The 16,310-nt window shown below is 46.2% G+C and overlaps 1 protein-coding gene across 2 annotated transcripts in view; it reads left to right on the forward strand.

Moving 5' to 3' along the window:
* Nucleotides 1-16,310, forward strand: part of PDE8A (phosphodiesterase 8A) — a 1,868,130-nt gene that overhangs the window by 1,533,301 nt on the left and 318,519 nt on the right. For both annotated transcript variants that reach the window (XM_069624978.1, XM_069624977.1), the window contains exon 13: nucleotides 15,609-15,679. In XM_069624978.1, the coding sequence (XP_069481079.1) occupies nucleotides 15,609-15,679 (71 nt within the window). The remainder of the gene's footprint in view (nucleotides 1-15,608; nucleotides 15,680-16,310) is intronic.

Genomic DNA, 16,310 nt, shown 5'->3' on the forward strand with positions numbered 1-16,310 from the left:
AATAGGAAGCTCCTGAGGTTTCTCATAGCGGACAAGCACTATCAGTTCAAAATGCTTCCCTTTGGGTTTACCTTTGCACCGAGGGTCTTCGCCAAGATCATGGCGGTAGTCGCGGCTCATCTCACGATATCCGGCATCCATGTTTTCCCATACCTGGACGACTGGCTGATCCGAAGGAAGTCGATGGAGCAGGTCTTGTCGCGATGGAGCAGGTCTTGTCTCATCTGGGGGACACCTGCCCTCTACTCCACAGGCTGGCCTTCTCCCTGAACATGCAGAAGTCCCACACAACACCAGCTCAGAGGCTTCTGTTCATTGGAGCAGTCCTAAACACTTGGGCACGGAAAGATTTTACACCCAGGGAGAGAGTTGCCAGCATTGCACAGATGGCACAGCTGTTCCAGAACCATGCCTCCTTACCAGTGGATTCCTTCCTCCACCTCTTAGCTTTCATGGCTTCCTGCATTTTTCTGGTGCCAGAGGCCAGGCTGCGGAAGTGATGTTTGCAATGGCTCCTGCAAGGTCAGTGGCACTTTGAGGGACGTTCTCAGGTTGTCCACATCCATGGTTGACTACCTTTCATGGTGGGCCAGCAGCAACATGCTAGTGGGGTAACCCTTCTGGCTTCTGTGGCCTCAGGTCTTTGTGGTCACAAATGCGTCCCTGAAGGGTTGGGGTGCTCACTGTGGGGACTTGCAGGTGGGCAGCCTTTGGTCAGCATTGGAAGCCAGATGGCATAGGCTGGAGTTGCGAGCCATCAGGTCAGCCCTGGAGGCGTTCACTCCTTCTCTGAAGGGGAAGCATGTCCTGATCTTGATGTACAATATGGTGGCCATGCGCAACCCGAACAAGCAAGCTGGTGTGCACTCCCTCTCCCTCTGCAGAGAAGCGATGCAGCTGTGGTTCTGGCTATTGGAGAATCGGATCGCAGTGTTGGCAGTTCATTTGGCGGGGACAGAGAACAGTTTGGCAGATGTTCTGAGCAGGCAGACCTCGGTCTCACACGAGTGGGAAGTGTGTCAGGGAGTCCTATAGGAGGTCTTCTCACTCTGGGCTATCCCAGTGTTGGATCTTTTTACCATGGAATCCAACAGGAAGTGCAAACTGTTTTGCCCGAGGTAATTCCCAGAGAACGGTGAACTAGGGGATGCGTTTCTGGTGGATTGGATATTTGTTCTCCACTACACCTTCCCTCTGATTCCCGTCATCCCGTGGGTTCTAAGGAGGTTCAGGAGGTTTCAAGCAACCCTAATCTTGATCGCCCCAGATTGGGTGAGGAGGACATGGTACTCGGACCTTCTAAACTTGACCATCTTCCCACCTCTCTGGTTGCCTTGCCGCCCGGACCTCCTAACCCAGTCGGAAGGTCGGGTGATCCACCCAAACCCAGAATCACTCAGACTACATGCGTGGCTCTTGAGAGGATAAGCTATGATGACTGGTACCTCTCTTAGGCGGTACCCGAGGTGCTGCTGGCTGCACGCAGACTGTCTTCAAGATCTCTATATGCATGCAGGTGGAGAAGATTTGAGGCGTGGTGCAGGGAGCGTGAGATTGACCCCATCTCTTGCCCCACCACTATAGTGATGGAGTTCCGTTTGTCACTGGCCTCTTCAGGCCTTTAAGTCACCATAGTCAAAGCATACATGGCAGCTTTGTCTGTGTTCAAAAGGTCCCCTGATCAGGGCTTCTTCTTTATGATCCCGGGTTATGGCGAATCCCTGAAGGGCTTTGTGAATATGTTTCCGGCCATTCCTTTTGTTGTCCCCGATTGGGATTTGAACCTGGTTCTCACATTTCTGATGGCGGCTCCCATTGACCTGTTTCTTGATCTTTGTGGCTGCTAACATTGAAAACAGCCTTTCTGGTTGCCATCACTTCGGCCAGGCGAGTCAACGAGTTGCAGGCCCTTTCTTGCAAGCCACCACTTGTTCGCTTTTTCAGGGAGAAAGTATCTCTGAAAGTGAGACCAGGCTTCTTGTCGAAGGTGGTGTCAGAAATCCATCTTTCTCAGGCGATATATCTTCCTGTGTTCTACCCACCTCTGCACCCCTCCAATGAGGAGAAGTGTTTTCACCAGTTGGACCCCAAGAGAACTTTAAGCTTCTTTTTAGCAAGAAAGTCAGAAAATGAAAAACAGAGCAGTTGTTTGTAGTTTATTCCATTTCCAGGCAAGGATTGAAGCAGACAATTTCACGATGAAGCACATTATGCATTTCAGAATGCTACGAGACCGCAAGCAAGGAATTGCCTCCTGGCATCAGGGCTCACTCTACCAGAGGGGTCTCTACCTCTAAGGCTCTGCAAAGGGGGGTACCGGTTAGGGACATCTGCCGGGCAGCAACCTGTTCCTTGCTTCATATGTTCAAAAGCATTATAGCCTGGTCGTAGCCCGTGGAGCGGACGCTCGCTCCAGATGGGCAGTGTTGCAGCATGTACTGTTATAGAGCTTTCTTCCCACCTCCATTGTTTCTACTGCTTTGGGAGTCTATCTGATGAGGAATCTGCGTGAGAAAAGCAATCCATAAAAGGAGAAATTACTTACCGTAATGTTCTTCCCATGGATTCTTTTCCTGCAGATTTCACATCACCCCTCCCATCCATCCCTGCTAAGAAAGCATTGTCAGTAGGTGTCATCCTTCTCCTTGAGAGGCAGGTGTTGACGGTGGCCTTAAGGTTTCTCGCTCTTCTTGGTTGCAAGCCGCATGCCTTCCTCATTGAATTGTTTTTTTACAAATTTGAAGTTTCTATTTACTCCTGCTTGGGATTTGGTTTATTCTCTAATCCTCTATTGGCTATTTGCCCATCTTTTTCTCGCTAATTGTCCTCTGGAGTGGCTGAGCTTAGGGGGTGGTGGGAGGGTGGGAACTGAGGTACAGGGCATAGTGACACATTATATATACGACGCCCGATGTCACGTCCGGAGCAGACGATTGAGTACCGAGTCAAGGAAGGTCGATGATCTACAGCCGAGTTGGGATCCACTACACCCCCTGTCCACGTATATTCAGGGCAGCTGAAGCTGGCAGGAGATATCTATCTGATGAGGAATCTGCAGGAGAAGAATCCATAGAAAGAACATTATTGTAAGTCATTTCTCCTTGCCTTTTAAAACCATATAAACTAGGCAGAGAATCACCCGAGCCCCTTACACACACTATACCTCTGGGAGAGACCTTGTACCTGATAGAGGAGAGTTAAAATATTACTGGTCTTCCATCAATTCCATATTTAGCAATTTGGGTTTGGGTAGGATGGACTAATGCTGTTTTAGCTTTTTTTTTTACTGCAAATTAGCCACTTTAATGGCATCATGGAGTTGTTTAATCAACAATAGTACAAGTTATGGCTCCTCCTATGTCATTGCACTGTGGAAAATAGGGTTGAACTCATTGGTATGCACAGTAGGTGTTTAACATTCATTTTTTCTTTGGTCTCAAATTGGCATATTGTTCCCCTGCCCTAGTCTTAGGACGAAATGAAAAGGGAAGGGATTAAGTAGTGGGGGACATGAGGTACAGACAAAGCAAACATGAGGGTAAAACAGAGGAGTATAGGTTCAAAAAACTAGGATAGGCTTTGTAATAGCTTGGGTGCGTGTTGATTCAGCTAAAGGTGATCTTAGATCAGGAGTTCCAAGGTTAGGAATTAAAGTCTAAGGTGTCTGAAAAGAGAGGCTCTACAAGTATGCATTCTATTTGCAAGGTGAATTAGCAAGAGATTTCACTACTTCTCCCTCCGGTAACAGATCCTGAATTGAATCTGCACCTGCTGTCTTCCTTTAAAATTTGTTGACCTCATGAAATATTGTTGGTATATTTGGATTGTGCCATACAAGGACTTCTCTAATTCCTCTGTCTGATGTCCAAGGAGTTTCATAATGTCCTGCCCAACACGCAATAATAATTTCAATTGTTTGACCCAATTGAAAAATGGTTAGTATTGTGTGAAGATTCTTCTTTTTTTAAAATTATCTGGCTTTAAGGATTGAAATAAAAACCTGGTCAATATAATCATCGTCATCACTTCAATGTTGCCTAAGTTCAGTATTTTGTACATTTAATTCTTCAATATTAACAATGTGCCCAAGCAACTATCCCCTCTTCAGGTGTAACATGCACTTGACTGCTCCGATCTTCAGCTCTGAGGAACCTAGGAATCATGATGGCCAGCCATTGCACCCTGGAGCTCCAGGTAAAATGCTATCGTAAGGAGCGTTTTCTTCCCACTCTGTATTATATGATGCATCATGCCCACCTGGTCTTCATGCACAGGAACATGGCCGTTATCACACTAATAATATGAAGACTAGACTATGCCGTAAGCCTTTATCAAGACTCCTGTAATATCGACTCAATAAAATATGAAAATCCAAATATGGCAGCAACATTGCTGTTGAGGCTAAATAGATCAGAAAAAAATCACCCTAGCAGTCTGCATACTCAACTAGCTTCCAATCCAAAAGATTCAGTTCAGAACTGTATTCATCATCCACCATCTCTTCCATGGGAAGGGACCTGAATCCCTCATATGAAAATTCACACACTACATACCATCAAGAAAAGTTTACCCCAGCAATGACATGATATGGTATTTATAATGCGCCTGTACACAAGTGCTTCTAGGCGTGAAAAGACAAGGTGGGGGAATCAAAGGGAGGACAAAACAACGATCTTACTAGGCCTTGTGTCATTCAGATCACGCAAATGTGGGGAAGGGAGAAGTGCCAGGGGGGAGGGGAAGGCAGAAGTGCAGGTCACTCAATAAGTGCTGCCAGCGGGTGGCTCATAAGCACAGAGAGAAGGGATTGTAGGGTTGAAGGTACAGACCCTGAAGTGCTGGGGAGCCCAGAGGCAGTGCGAGGGCAACTGGACAAGCAGGAGCCTGGGCCCGAGTTCAGAGGGGAGCCAGGTGACCAGTGTACAGAGCAGTCAGGGACATCATCAGGGGAGAGGAAGAGAGAAAGCAGGAGCAAAAGTGAAAGTCTTGAGTTGCTTCCAGAACTGGAGGTGGTCCTGCTCAAGTTTGAGAGAGGCAGGGAGGCTTTTCAAGAGGGGGGCCCCAGCCAAGGAGAGAGATCTACCCCCCACTCTCTGCTTGGATAAGCGTCTGACCATCAGAGAGTTGAAGGTGGATGAGCAGAGAGCTCAAGAAGCAAGATGTTTAGGAAGATAAAGTTGGAGGTAGTGCGGTCCCAAGCCCCAGAAAGCCGTGTGGACGATGCATTGGGTCATGAACTTGATCCTTGCAGCCACAGGGAGCCAATGAAGACATTTCAAAGCTGGAGAGATACAATCCCTAGGCTTGAGGCCAAGGACAAGTCTTGCAGTCCTGTTCTGGATAAGTTGTTGCAGTAGTCCACTCTAGAGAGGACCAGAGCTCTGCAGACAGTGAGTTTCTGGGAGAAAGTGCGAAAAGGAAGAATACCTTTGAGGAGGTGCAGCTGATAGTTTGACTTCTTAGAGATGTCGGAGATGTGAGGAGAGAAGGAGAGGGTGGAGTCAAAGATGACACCAAGGTTCTTTGCCTCACAGGAAGGAGCAGGAAGATAGCCCAGAGTGGGTGGCCAGAGAGAGAGAGAGAGAGAGAGAGAGAAAGAGAAAGGAGGGAGCAGGTGTGCCGATGAAGATCTGCGTCTTACTGGCATTAAGGCAGAGATCATTGGCGGCACACCAGTCCTGAATTGCGGCCAGAGAGCCTGGTGTGAGAGAAGGCGCAAAGGTGGCTGAGGGGAGCCTGAAGGAGAGCTAGGTGTCATCCGCACAACACTGAAAGTTGGAGCAGAAAGTAGCGATGCAGTGGGCAAGAGGTGCCAGGTAGTGATTGAAAATCCAGGGAGAAAGGTTAGACTCCCGGGGGAACACCACAAGTAGAGAGAGTGATAGACGAGAGGAAAGACCCCAGTTGGACCTGAGAGGGTCGGTCGGTGAGAAAGGAGGTCAACCAGGCCAGGGCCTTATCAGTGATACCCAGGTTATCACAGAGGCGATTGAGCACGATGACATGGTTGAAAGTATCAAAAGCAGAGGATAGATCAAGGAGAATTATGATGGAAGGAAGATTAGAGTCAAGATTAGAGAGCGGGTCTTCACGGGTGCAGTTTCTGTGCTTCTGGCAGCTCTAAAGCCAGACAACCAACAGATTCAGTATGCAGATTAATCTGGGAGATGGACAGCTTTTCATAGAGTTTGCCCAGGAACGATGGTGATCCGGCGATAGCCAGAGAAGGACAACCAACAGCAGGCTTCTTAAGAGGGGGTGAAGAAGTGGGTACTTGAGGGGGGTGGGGAAGGTTCCAGTGGCAAGGCTGGAGCAAGGGTGTTGATGTGGTCCTTGATGGGTCTGGATGAGCAGGGGAGAACCTGCTTTGACAAGACTTTCATAGATTGGATTTTGTCTAGAAACATTGTCCGGGGTGAACAAGGGAAAGGAGGAAAAAGGAGGAGTAGAGATGGCCACAGATGGGCCAGTAGTGGTAGAGGACAAGGAAGAGGAGGTAGTGGAAGAGAGGGTAGACAGGATGTCCTGCGTTTTATTGATGAAATAAGAAGCCAAGGCCGTGCATAGGGCCTGGGAGGGAACAGGAGAGGTAGAGACTGCGGCAGGATTGACCAGCTCATTGCAGATTTTGAAACTTTTGCTCGAGCGGTCGAGACACAGGCTTGGATGTAGGCTCTCTTCTTGGAGAGGACAGAGAGAGTCTGTATTGCCTTTGGAGAAGACAGCAAGGTTGTTTGTTCGGGTGTGCGCCTGATGCCCTCCACTTCCTGTCAGCCACCCCACATTTGCGTTTAAGGGTGGTGAGGTCGGAATCGTACCAAGAGTTGCACTTGGTCTTGGGCTTCAAGCGGATCCTCATGACAGGGGCAAGGACATCCAGAGTGTTAGATATAGAGAGATGAAGGTTAAAGAGGGCTGTATCAGAGTGTAAGTTAGCCGAAGGTGAAGGAGGAGGAGGAGAGAAAGTGTCGGACGAAAACCTTAACTGACACACGCTTCATGGGTCAGCTGACCGAGAAGCTAGGTGGCAGTGTTGGAGTCGGCTAAACCTGAGGGGTAGAGAGCGAGAGGTGGGAAGAAAGGAGGAAGTGGTCACTCCAAGAGAGAGGAGTGGTGAGAGGGTTAGAGAAGCGGAGGTCTGAGGAGATCAGAACATCCAGGGTGTGCCCTGCATAGTGAGTCGGACTAGAGGGAACAATCGATAGAGAAAGTCTCAGAGTTTGCAAAAGTGTCCCGAAGAAGGGCTGGTTAGATCGAGGTGGATGTTGAGGTCTCCGAGGAGGAGAAGTTGAGAGGTAAAGACAAGGAGGGAGGAGGAGAGGTCAGTCCACTCGGAGAGGAAGAGGGCTACCTGGCCAGGCAGCCGGTAGATAGTGACCAAAATGAGAGAGAGGCCAGGAGAGAAAGAGAGCCTGCAGACCAGGCATTCAAGGTAGCCCTGCATTGGAATGATAGAAGCACAAATCCACTCTGGGAAAATCAATGCTACACCCCCACCGGGCCACTTTGGTTCTGGGTGCGGAGACGATCTTGTAACCATTAGGAAGGAGAGTGTCAAAACTTGTGACAGAGCTGGCCGTGAATCTTGGTGACCCCGAATGCATTTAAAACAAGCTCTTCCAGGAGACGGAAGATTTCGGAGGAATGTTTGACAGCTGAGCAAGAGTTGAGAGTAGCGATGTGGAGCAGGTTACCACATTTGAAGCACTTCCGTGAAGGGGTACAGGCCTAGAGGTACTCCCTGCGGACGTGTTGGAGGTGCCCGAAGATGGGCAGAGGAGGAAGGAAGAGAAGGCAGGGTAGTAAAAGAGGAAGAAGAGTGCCAGAGGGTTGCCGGAGGAAGGAGGCAACAGGGTGGCCAGAGAAGCAGAAAGGGGTGCCGAAGAGGTGGCTGAGGAAGGAGGAACCATAGGAGCCAGAGGGATAAGAAGGGACAGGAGGATAGGAAAGGAAATTGATAAGGCGCAGGAAGCGTCTATCAAAAGGGAGGAGATTGGCCTTTGGGCCCTGGACCAAGATGGAGCCATTCAAGTAGACATTAATGATGGTCTTAGAGGAGTGCAAGGGGGCCAGGAGGATCTCCCACCAGGTGCCACCATTAATGGGAGAAGAGGAAAAAGGAGAGAGAACAGAGACCATATGGGGTCCATAGGTCTGGAGAGGGAACGACAAAAAGAATGTCAGTAAGAGTCTGTCTGGAGGAAGCACTTGTGTAGGTATCACTGATAGGGAGGCCTGGGTTGGACACCAGGATGCCATTATTGGGGTTCTTCCTGCCAGACTTAGTGAGAGGGATAGTATAGTCAATAGAAAGCAATTAGAGAAGATAGTTGAGTCAGAGAGCACCATAGAGGGTGCAGGGAGGAAAGAGGGGGGCGGGGGGGCAACAAGAACAGACCTGCGAAATCTGATACAATTCAGAGACAACAGAAAAGTACAGAGCAAAGCAATCAGATGCAATTCAGAAACAGCAAAGCACAGAGCAAAACGGGGAACCTAGAAGTAAAGAATGCAGATGCAATACAGAAACCAACAGCAAAGCACAGAGCACAACAGTGAACCTAGAAGTGAAGAATGCAGGCAATGCAATGTAATGCCAAAACCGTAGAGAACGACACAGTCTCAAAACAGTACACAATAGATCCAGGAAGAAAGGGGCTGAGATGTGAGAGGAAAGTGGGAACCAAGGGGGGGATGGAACAGGATACAGGGACCTATGATGCGAGGGAGCGCACGCGGCAGGAGAGCAGGGGAGTGCATGAGGGCAAGTTGTGAGGGGGCGCACGCGGCCTGAGAATGCAGAGGAGCACACGCAGCCTATGATGCAAGGGTGCGCACGCGTCAAGAGAAGCAAGGGAGAGTACGCAGCCAAGTTGGGATGGAGGGCACGTGTCCTGAGTTGAAGGGGAGCGTATGCAGCCTATGTACGAGGGGGCGCATGCATGCAGGGGAGATGCGAGCGTGGGGGGATGCGAGGACCAGTTGCAGGGGGAGCAACATGTATGCAAGACGGAGAAGGGGCAAACACCTGCGTCGCTCAACACTGTGGCCTTGTCCTGCAAGTGCTTTGCCACAGAGGGTCCAAACCTCAGTTCTTATAGGCACGCATGCGTAGCCATGCGTGCTACGTATAATCGGGCAGCGTTGCATGCACACCTCCATTGCTCAACACCGTGGCCTTGTCCTGCAACGGCTTTGCCGCAGAGGGTCGAACCTACTTTCTTATAGGCATGGAAACACAGTCATAACGATACATGCTACGCATAATCGGGCAGCGTCTCCTATGCACTCGCATCGCTCAACACTGCAGCCTTGTCCTGCAAGAGCTTGCTGCAGAGGGTCCGATCCTCGGTTCTTATAGGCATGGAAGCGTGGATGTAATGATGCGTGTTATGTATAATTGGGCAGTGTCTCCTGTGGACCGGTGTCGCTCAACACTGCAGCCTTGTTCTGCGAGGGCTTTTCCAAAGTCTCACTAGTAACTATGCCAAGCTTCAACCTGAAATGGCATGGAGGATCTTCTCCCTCTTTGCAACCAAAACCAAAATCTGGAACTCTATGCTCAAACACCTGTGCACAAATAAAACACCACATTTTCTGGAAACAACTAAAACGTGTTTATTCAATTAACTCCAGCATGAGATGAACACTGAAATCTACTTAATTGACACCAGTACGAGACCAGCACTGAAAACAGCCAGTTTACCCCTATCCACGCACTATCATCCCAGTAGCTGGCATCCCCTAAAATGTTGTGAACATACCCGAAACCAATTCACACCTCGTTGACTAAGACTTTTGAAAAGCAAACAGGCTGAATGCCACAAAACCGAAAGGGACTCAAACAAATACTATCAGAAACACCCATCAAACTCCACTACACATTCCCCTGTAAGTCACCAATCACTTTGATTCACAATGGTGCCCAACATCGCGCCCCATCTACATCCACCCCTTGTTTGTCTACCTCCTCTCCACCCAGAACTACTCCCCTATAAATCTACTGTCACTTTACACTACACACACAAACCCTATGCACCAGAATACCACAGTATCAGTTGTCACATCAACATTAATCAAGCTATTGGTAAGCTCTCCCCTTTAGCCCTATCACTCAAACACCCCCCACCACCACCACCACCACCAACAACCCCCCCACATCCACATTAGTGGCTAACCCAAAGTACTTTAAGCTATATGATTTTGGGCTCTCCCCTAGAGATAACATATTTCCACGTGTGACCACCACCAAGCCCATAGAAGGAGAAGGGCACTCAGAACTCAGGTTCTTCTGAGGTGCAGCCATCAACACTACAGGTTTTGCACCTGCTTCTCTGGTTTTCCCACTAACAGTCCCCTTTCCTCTTCTGTTACAGAGCCACAAGCAGTGAGGCCGACCAAATGACACCTGGGCGTTATATAGCACTACTTTAGTTTGATTCTTTGCAACTCTTATCCGATGAGACCTAAAGGTTTTAGTGTGGAGCTAGTGGGTTCCATGCAATAATGTCGCTGTGAAAAAGTCGTCCGGTTTTGATGACTTTTCCCTGGCTACCAAAATTCTATCCCCAAATATTGTAGGAGGGGTATAGTTATATATTATTACCTCCAACCCTATAATATTTGTGGAAAATGTTTTATAGCCTGGAGGGTGCATCATTGATGCATTTTCTTTTAAAGTCACCAGCCTGGCGACTTTTTTCATGGTGACATTATTACCTGATACCGAGCTAGTGTACCTTCTCATTCCACCACATTTGTGTTTTGTTGTAGAGTCTTATTCCAGTACATTAACCTCAATGACTTTATCTAGTACCTACTTCTCCCTTCCATAGAAATGAACTCCCCCCTCCCCCCTGTATGTGACAACTGCTTAGCATGAACTCCCAGTACTGAGTATTCCCCAGCTGGTATCTCGGACTTTGTTTCCCAGTGGATAATGCAACAATTGCTTTCAATCTCAATCCTTCAGACTCTTAAAATGCCCTGTTTCACCTCTTTCTAGATCTTCCAAAGATTTGGCTCACTGGCTTTTTTTCTAGCAGTTTATAGTCTGCAACGAGTGGATTCATTACCCGTTTCAGTGATGTCATAGATCTGGTCCAACTTGTTATACGTCCTTTCAGTCTGTCAGTAATTTGGAAAAAGTATTCCTCTTCCAGCCTATCACAGACTCCTATCTAATTATTGAATCCCTCTTGCAGTCTTCTTCTCGACTTGAAATGAATGTTAGACCTCTTGCCTCAGCATGCATTCAATGTTTTTCTTTCAGTGTTGATTAGAGTTGTATTGTAAACATGAAACTCTTTTTTCAGCTACCATCAACTTTCTTCTCTTTATTATTAGGCTTGGAATGGACTTAGTTTCACTTAGTTTCACAGCATGCATCATACTTGACTCTGTAATCATTATTAGGATTTTGCATTGACTTTGGTTCCCAGAATGAATATAACTTTTCAAATGTCACAGATTCCTCATCTTACATATAATCTCATGCTTCAGCTTTTCACAGAAACTTTTTTGCTAACAGGGGCATTCATTACTCATCACTAAAAAGGTTTTTAATCGTCTGCTTCCTCGCCCGACAGAGAACAGGTACAGTTCCCATCTAAGCATGCTTGGGCAGAACAGTGGGAAGAATTCAGACTAAAAATGATTGATGTCTTTAACAAGGTGACCCTGATGGCTTAGGCAATGTCATGCTCTCAAAGGCCAGTTGGAACCCCAAAAATCATTGTTCCTGCATGCCCAAGAGCCTCAGGTTAACTACTTTCCTCAAAGGTCCTCAGAGTAGCATCAACACGGTTGACCGCAGCTGGTCCTTCGCCATCTCGCAAAACAACATTGGTCTCCATCTCGAAGGACCAGAGGGCATTAAGGATAGCGTTGAATTCAACCTTGAAGTCTATCTACATCCCAGTCTGACAATCCTTGAGTTTCTGTTGCGATATCCTGTCCTAGAAACTTGGTAGTCCAAGCTGCCACCTCAGTAGTGAAGTTGAATGCTCGCCCATCTTTGCCCCCGATAGAGATGACAAAAATATGATGCACTTGCAAAGAAAGTGTTTGTATTGGGTAGCATGGCCCTTAATACAATCAATGGTGGAGATGGAGTTTAAAGACCTGGTTACAGATGGAAAAGAGGAAGCATGCTAGGCTTTATAGTCTGAGTTTCAAGCACCAGACTGCGCTGGAAGAGCAATGGGCCCCAGCTCAGTCACCAGAAGATTCTCTTAGCCGAGGAAGTCGTGGATCACCACAGACGTTCAATCAGAACTCCTTGACATGCCCTTTGACTGCTGCCGTTTGTTCGGGCCCAAAGCTGATGACCATCTGGAAAAACATCAGGCTTCTTAAGCTGCTGCAAAATGTTTAGGGGCAACAGTGGTGTGCGATCAACTACGCAGGCTTGTGGGGGAAGACCCTTTTAGTACTTTAGTGCCCTCAGTCAGAGAGGCAGAGGACAACCCCATCGCAAAGCAAGGGAAGAGAACATTCTCTAGACCAGGAAGAGGTGGAATGGGAATGCGAACAGCTGGTGCCACTGTGTCCACAGGAACAGCCACTGCTTCAAAACCACTTTGAGGCGTTCTCGCACACCTCAACAATGGAAGGAAGAATGGTTACTCTGAAGAATGGCTACAATTAGGTGAAAATTTATGTTTAAACTCCTCTGTAATTGGAATCTAAAATTCGTTCTCTTATCCTAAAATAAGGAGGGTGGCATCCTTGCACCCTAACATTGCAGCCAACACTGTTATTGGACCTCCAATTGCTATGAAATTCTAGAGTAGCACTTACCAGAATGCATGTCAGAGCATTCTACCAGAGTCAGTGCCTCCCTTTTGCCAAGGTCCTGGTTGCTGCCCGATGTAGTTGTTCCTCCCAGTCCCACTCCTCTGAACCAAGCGATGTACATCACCACTCAGTTTAGAAGTTGACTATCGGGAGCTTACTGGTTCAGTAACAATGCTGCTGCCACTACCAGCTTCAAACTGGTGCCCGCCTCATCCCCTTTTCATGTCCTCCTGCCTAGTCATGCATGTGAGAGCTCCCAGAGTCTAAGAAGTGAAGCTACCTCCTCCAGCTGGATGTGGAAAGAGCCATCCTTTGTATGGACAGAGTGTACAGTCTATGCAGCTAACCTCTGGGATGCTTTTGGTGGGCTATTCATTAAATTGTGTGTCTTCTCTGCTATCTGGCTAGACAGCTGTGAGGCAGAACAGCGTTCTGGCAGAAGTGCTGCTTGCGCCATACCTCAAAACCTCGAAGGTAGTGTTAAATATGTTACAACATGTAGAAAACTTTATTTAAGAATTTTTGTGCACTGATGAAAGATATCAAAAGTGAGATTAGTTGGTAACAAGGGGTAAAACCATAAAAATAAAGTGTTTCTGAAGCGAATAGTAGAGTTGGAGATGGAGTTTAAAGAATTACAAAAGCAGACGAGTATCTACGGCTAAGATCATCAGTACATTTCAAAATGGCACAGAGAAAATGGAAAACCAGCCACAATAATATAGTAGAGAGACAAGAGAAGAGAAAGGCAGTTTAAGGTAAAGGTAGAGTTCACAATAGATTAACAGTAGGAGTTGTGACATAATAGAATGGAGGAACATTAATCAAGACTAGAGAATACTGTAAAGTGCTTTTTTTGGCATCACAAAATGTTAATACTTTGTGAAGCTATGTATTCAAAATATGAGATAAGACAAATAAGCAGTGAATCAGTGTGGTGTTTTAAAGATGATTCCAACCTTATGTGCCAAGTATGTCAATGTGATCTATAGTTTGGTAGATGGTGTTGCTGAGGGGTGAAATTAAAGGCCATGACAAAGAAGCATTTCAGTATTAGTGGCATTAAGGCATGCAGAGTAGAAAAGATAAAGGTTTTGACTGCCAATGAAGAGATTGCGATTTAGTTGATATCAATTTGTGGAAAACAGATAAAACATCAATAAGGGTTTGCTCTTCAGTATACACTGAGCAGAAACCGAAAGGCGACATAATATAAATCACTTGAGTAATGTAGATTATTTTTAATTATCATTTGTTGTGTGCCCAGGTAAAACAAGTTTGCTTCTGAATGCGAAGATAAGAACAAGATGGTGACCAGATGAATAAAGGGGGAAGGACCTGTCAACAAGTAAATTTAGTAGGAGACTGTGAACAAGTGGGTTTTTAAGATCTTCTGGAAACTCACCAGGTTAATAAAGATAGGAAAGACGGAAAAGAGCAAATGCCTTGGTAGATTCCAAACTAAATGTGCAGTGGAGGAAATGACTCTCCTAACAAGAGGAAGAATACGAGCGATTATGCAGATTCAGATTTACAGAATAAGTAAAGACTTTACGATCTATATAGGGGTGAACATATTCAAATTTTACAGCTCGAACATTGAAAGGAATTAAGAGAAGGCAACATTTTTGCATGTCTGGCAGACGTGAGATATTTTGTGACAAGGAAAAGCTTTTTTTGTGAAGAGTTCAGGTCAAAAGCCAGATTGAGGAAGATATGTAGAAAGTATGAAGTTTTAGAAACAAAATAAGAGCACTTCAGCAGACATGTGCATTTCGAGTGGATTGACAAAAAGGGATCAAGAGAAGAAATATTTTAAGAGGTAGAATCGCAATGTCTTTAAGCTAGAAAAAGGTAATTGGAAAGAGTGAGATAGGGAAAAAAAGAAATCATGCATATAATGAGGCGGGAAGAGAATCCCTTATGAAGAGGTTGGATTGGTAGGGCTGTAACAGGGAAGACGGCCTGATTCAGTGTCAGGTGGGAATGTGGCAAAGTAAGAATAAGAGTTTTTGGAAAAGGGAGAAAGGAGGTTGGACATTTCCAGTCTGTGGGTTGAAGTAGTCAGCAAACATTGACGCAGAGGCAGAAGATTTACTGGAAGTACCAAGATTAGTGACAAGGCAAATTGTGATGTATAGGATTCTGAAGTCCCATAGAAGGACTCAACCTCCTTGGCAAACCAATGTCCCACTCTTTTTGCACCATGCTAATGGGACGTTCCCCAGATAGAAGGTGGAGGTGGAACATGTTGCACAATAGCATTAAATCAAACTTTGTGCAGTGGGGCATGCGCCCATGAACATGACTGCCCCCTCGCATTCACCAGACCGCAACCACATTGGAATTCGAAAGAGGCAAGTATCTGATCCACTGCCTGTCTGGTAAAGTATGTTGTCTGCATTTGCAAACTCCTTCCAATTAGTATTCCAGGATCCCTGCTGAGCTCTGTTTTAAGCAGCAGGCTTTGTTAGAGCGGAAACAATTATGCAATTATATATAATCGGGTCTCAAGAAGCCTTTGCCTGCTCCTTTAGTGCATTTTCAAGGTACTAGCGGATAGAACCAGTTCCTAGGACCTACTGTGCAGCCAACACACACATTTGAAGGATACAATGGTTTAAGAGCACCTACACTACTACATACGGAACTCTTACTAATGCTTGGCTACAAACTCACTTTATCAACTGTGAAACTTGTTTCAAATAAGTTTGTTTAAAATGTGTTTCTGCGGGTTTGTTCACCTTCATTATTAACTTGGGAGAAGCTACCTTCTTGCTTTAACAACTTTTCTTTTGTGTTTTGAACAGGTAGTTCACAAAGGCGGCACTCTTCAATGGCCAGGATACATTCCATGACTATTGAAGCACCTATAACCAAGGTCCAATAAACTTATTTAATTAGTCTTGCATCCATATGTATGTGAGTGCATGTTCTTGCTTAAATACTTGATCAAATATCTCCTGCGTTAAATCATAGTTCACTATGTTTACAAGCACTATTTTTTGTGAAATTGTTTGTATGTAATCAATTTATAAAGTTAGTATCATAACTTCTTCACATCGTTGTCAACTTTGGAAAAAATGAAGTTTGAACTTTCAGTAATTGATTAACGAGCACCTACAGTGATATAAGTTCCTGCTTCCACTTTCCTCCTTCGGCTAAATCTATGTAGTATCAGACGTTTTGGCTCTGCTGAACATATGCATTAACGTACCTTACCATTGCTGTACTAAGAAGTAATCTCTTTATTGTATTATTTTTAATGGGATTTTTTAATGATAAATTCTTTATGTTCGCAAGAGAGAAGAATGCATCTACTGGGTCATCGTGTCTAACTTTCTGCTATGCTGTAAAGACAATGGTTTCTAATGAATACCTCCTCCCACAGATTTCCCAACTTTTCAGGTGGCTCCAGGCACAGTTTGGAAGTCTTTAAATGGCCACGAGGGGGGTCATGGGTGTGACTAAATGTCCTTTCACTGCGTCATTCATTGGGTGTTGCTAGACCT

The sequence above is a fragment of the Ambystoma mexicanum genome, chromosome 11, assembly GCF_040938575.1.
Source record: "Ambystoma mexicanum isolate Mex_15411 chromosome 11, UKY_AmexF1_1, whole genome shotgun sequence".
Taxonomy (NCBI): domain Eukaryota; kingdom Metazoa; phylum Chordata; class Amphibia; order Caudata; family Ambystomatidae; genus Ambystoma; species Ambystoma mexicanum.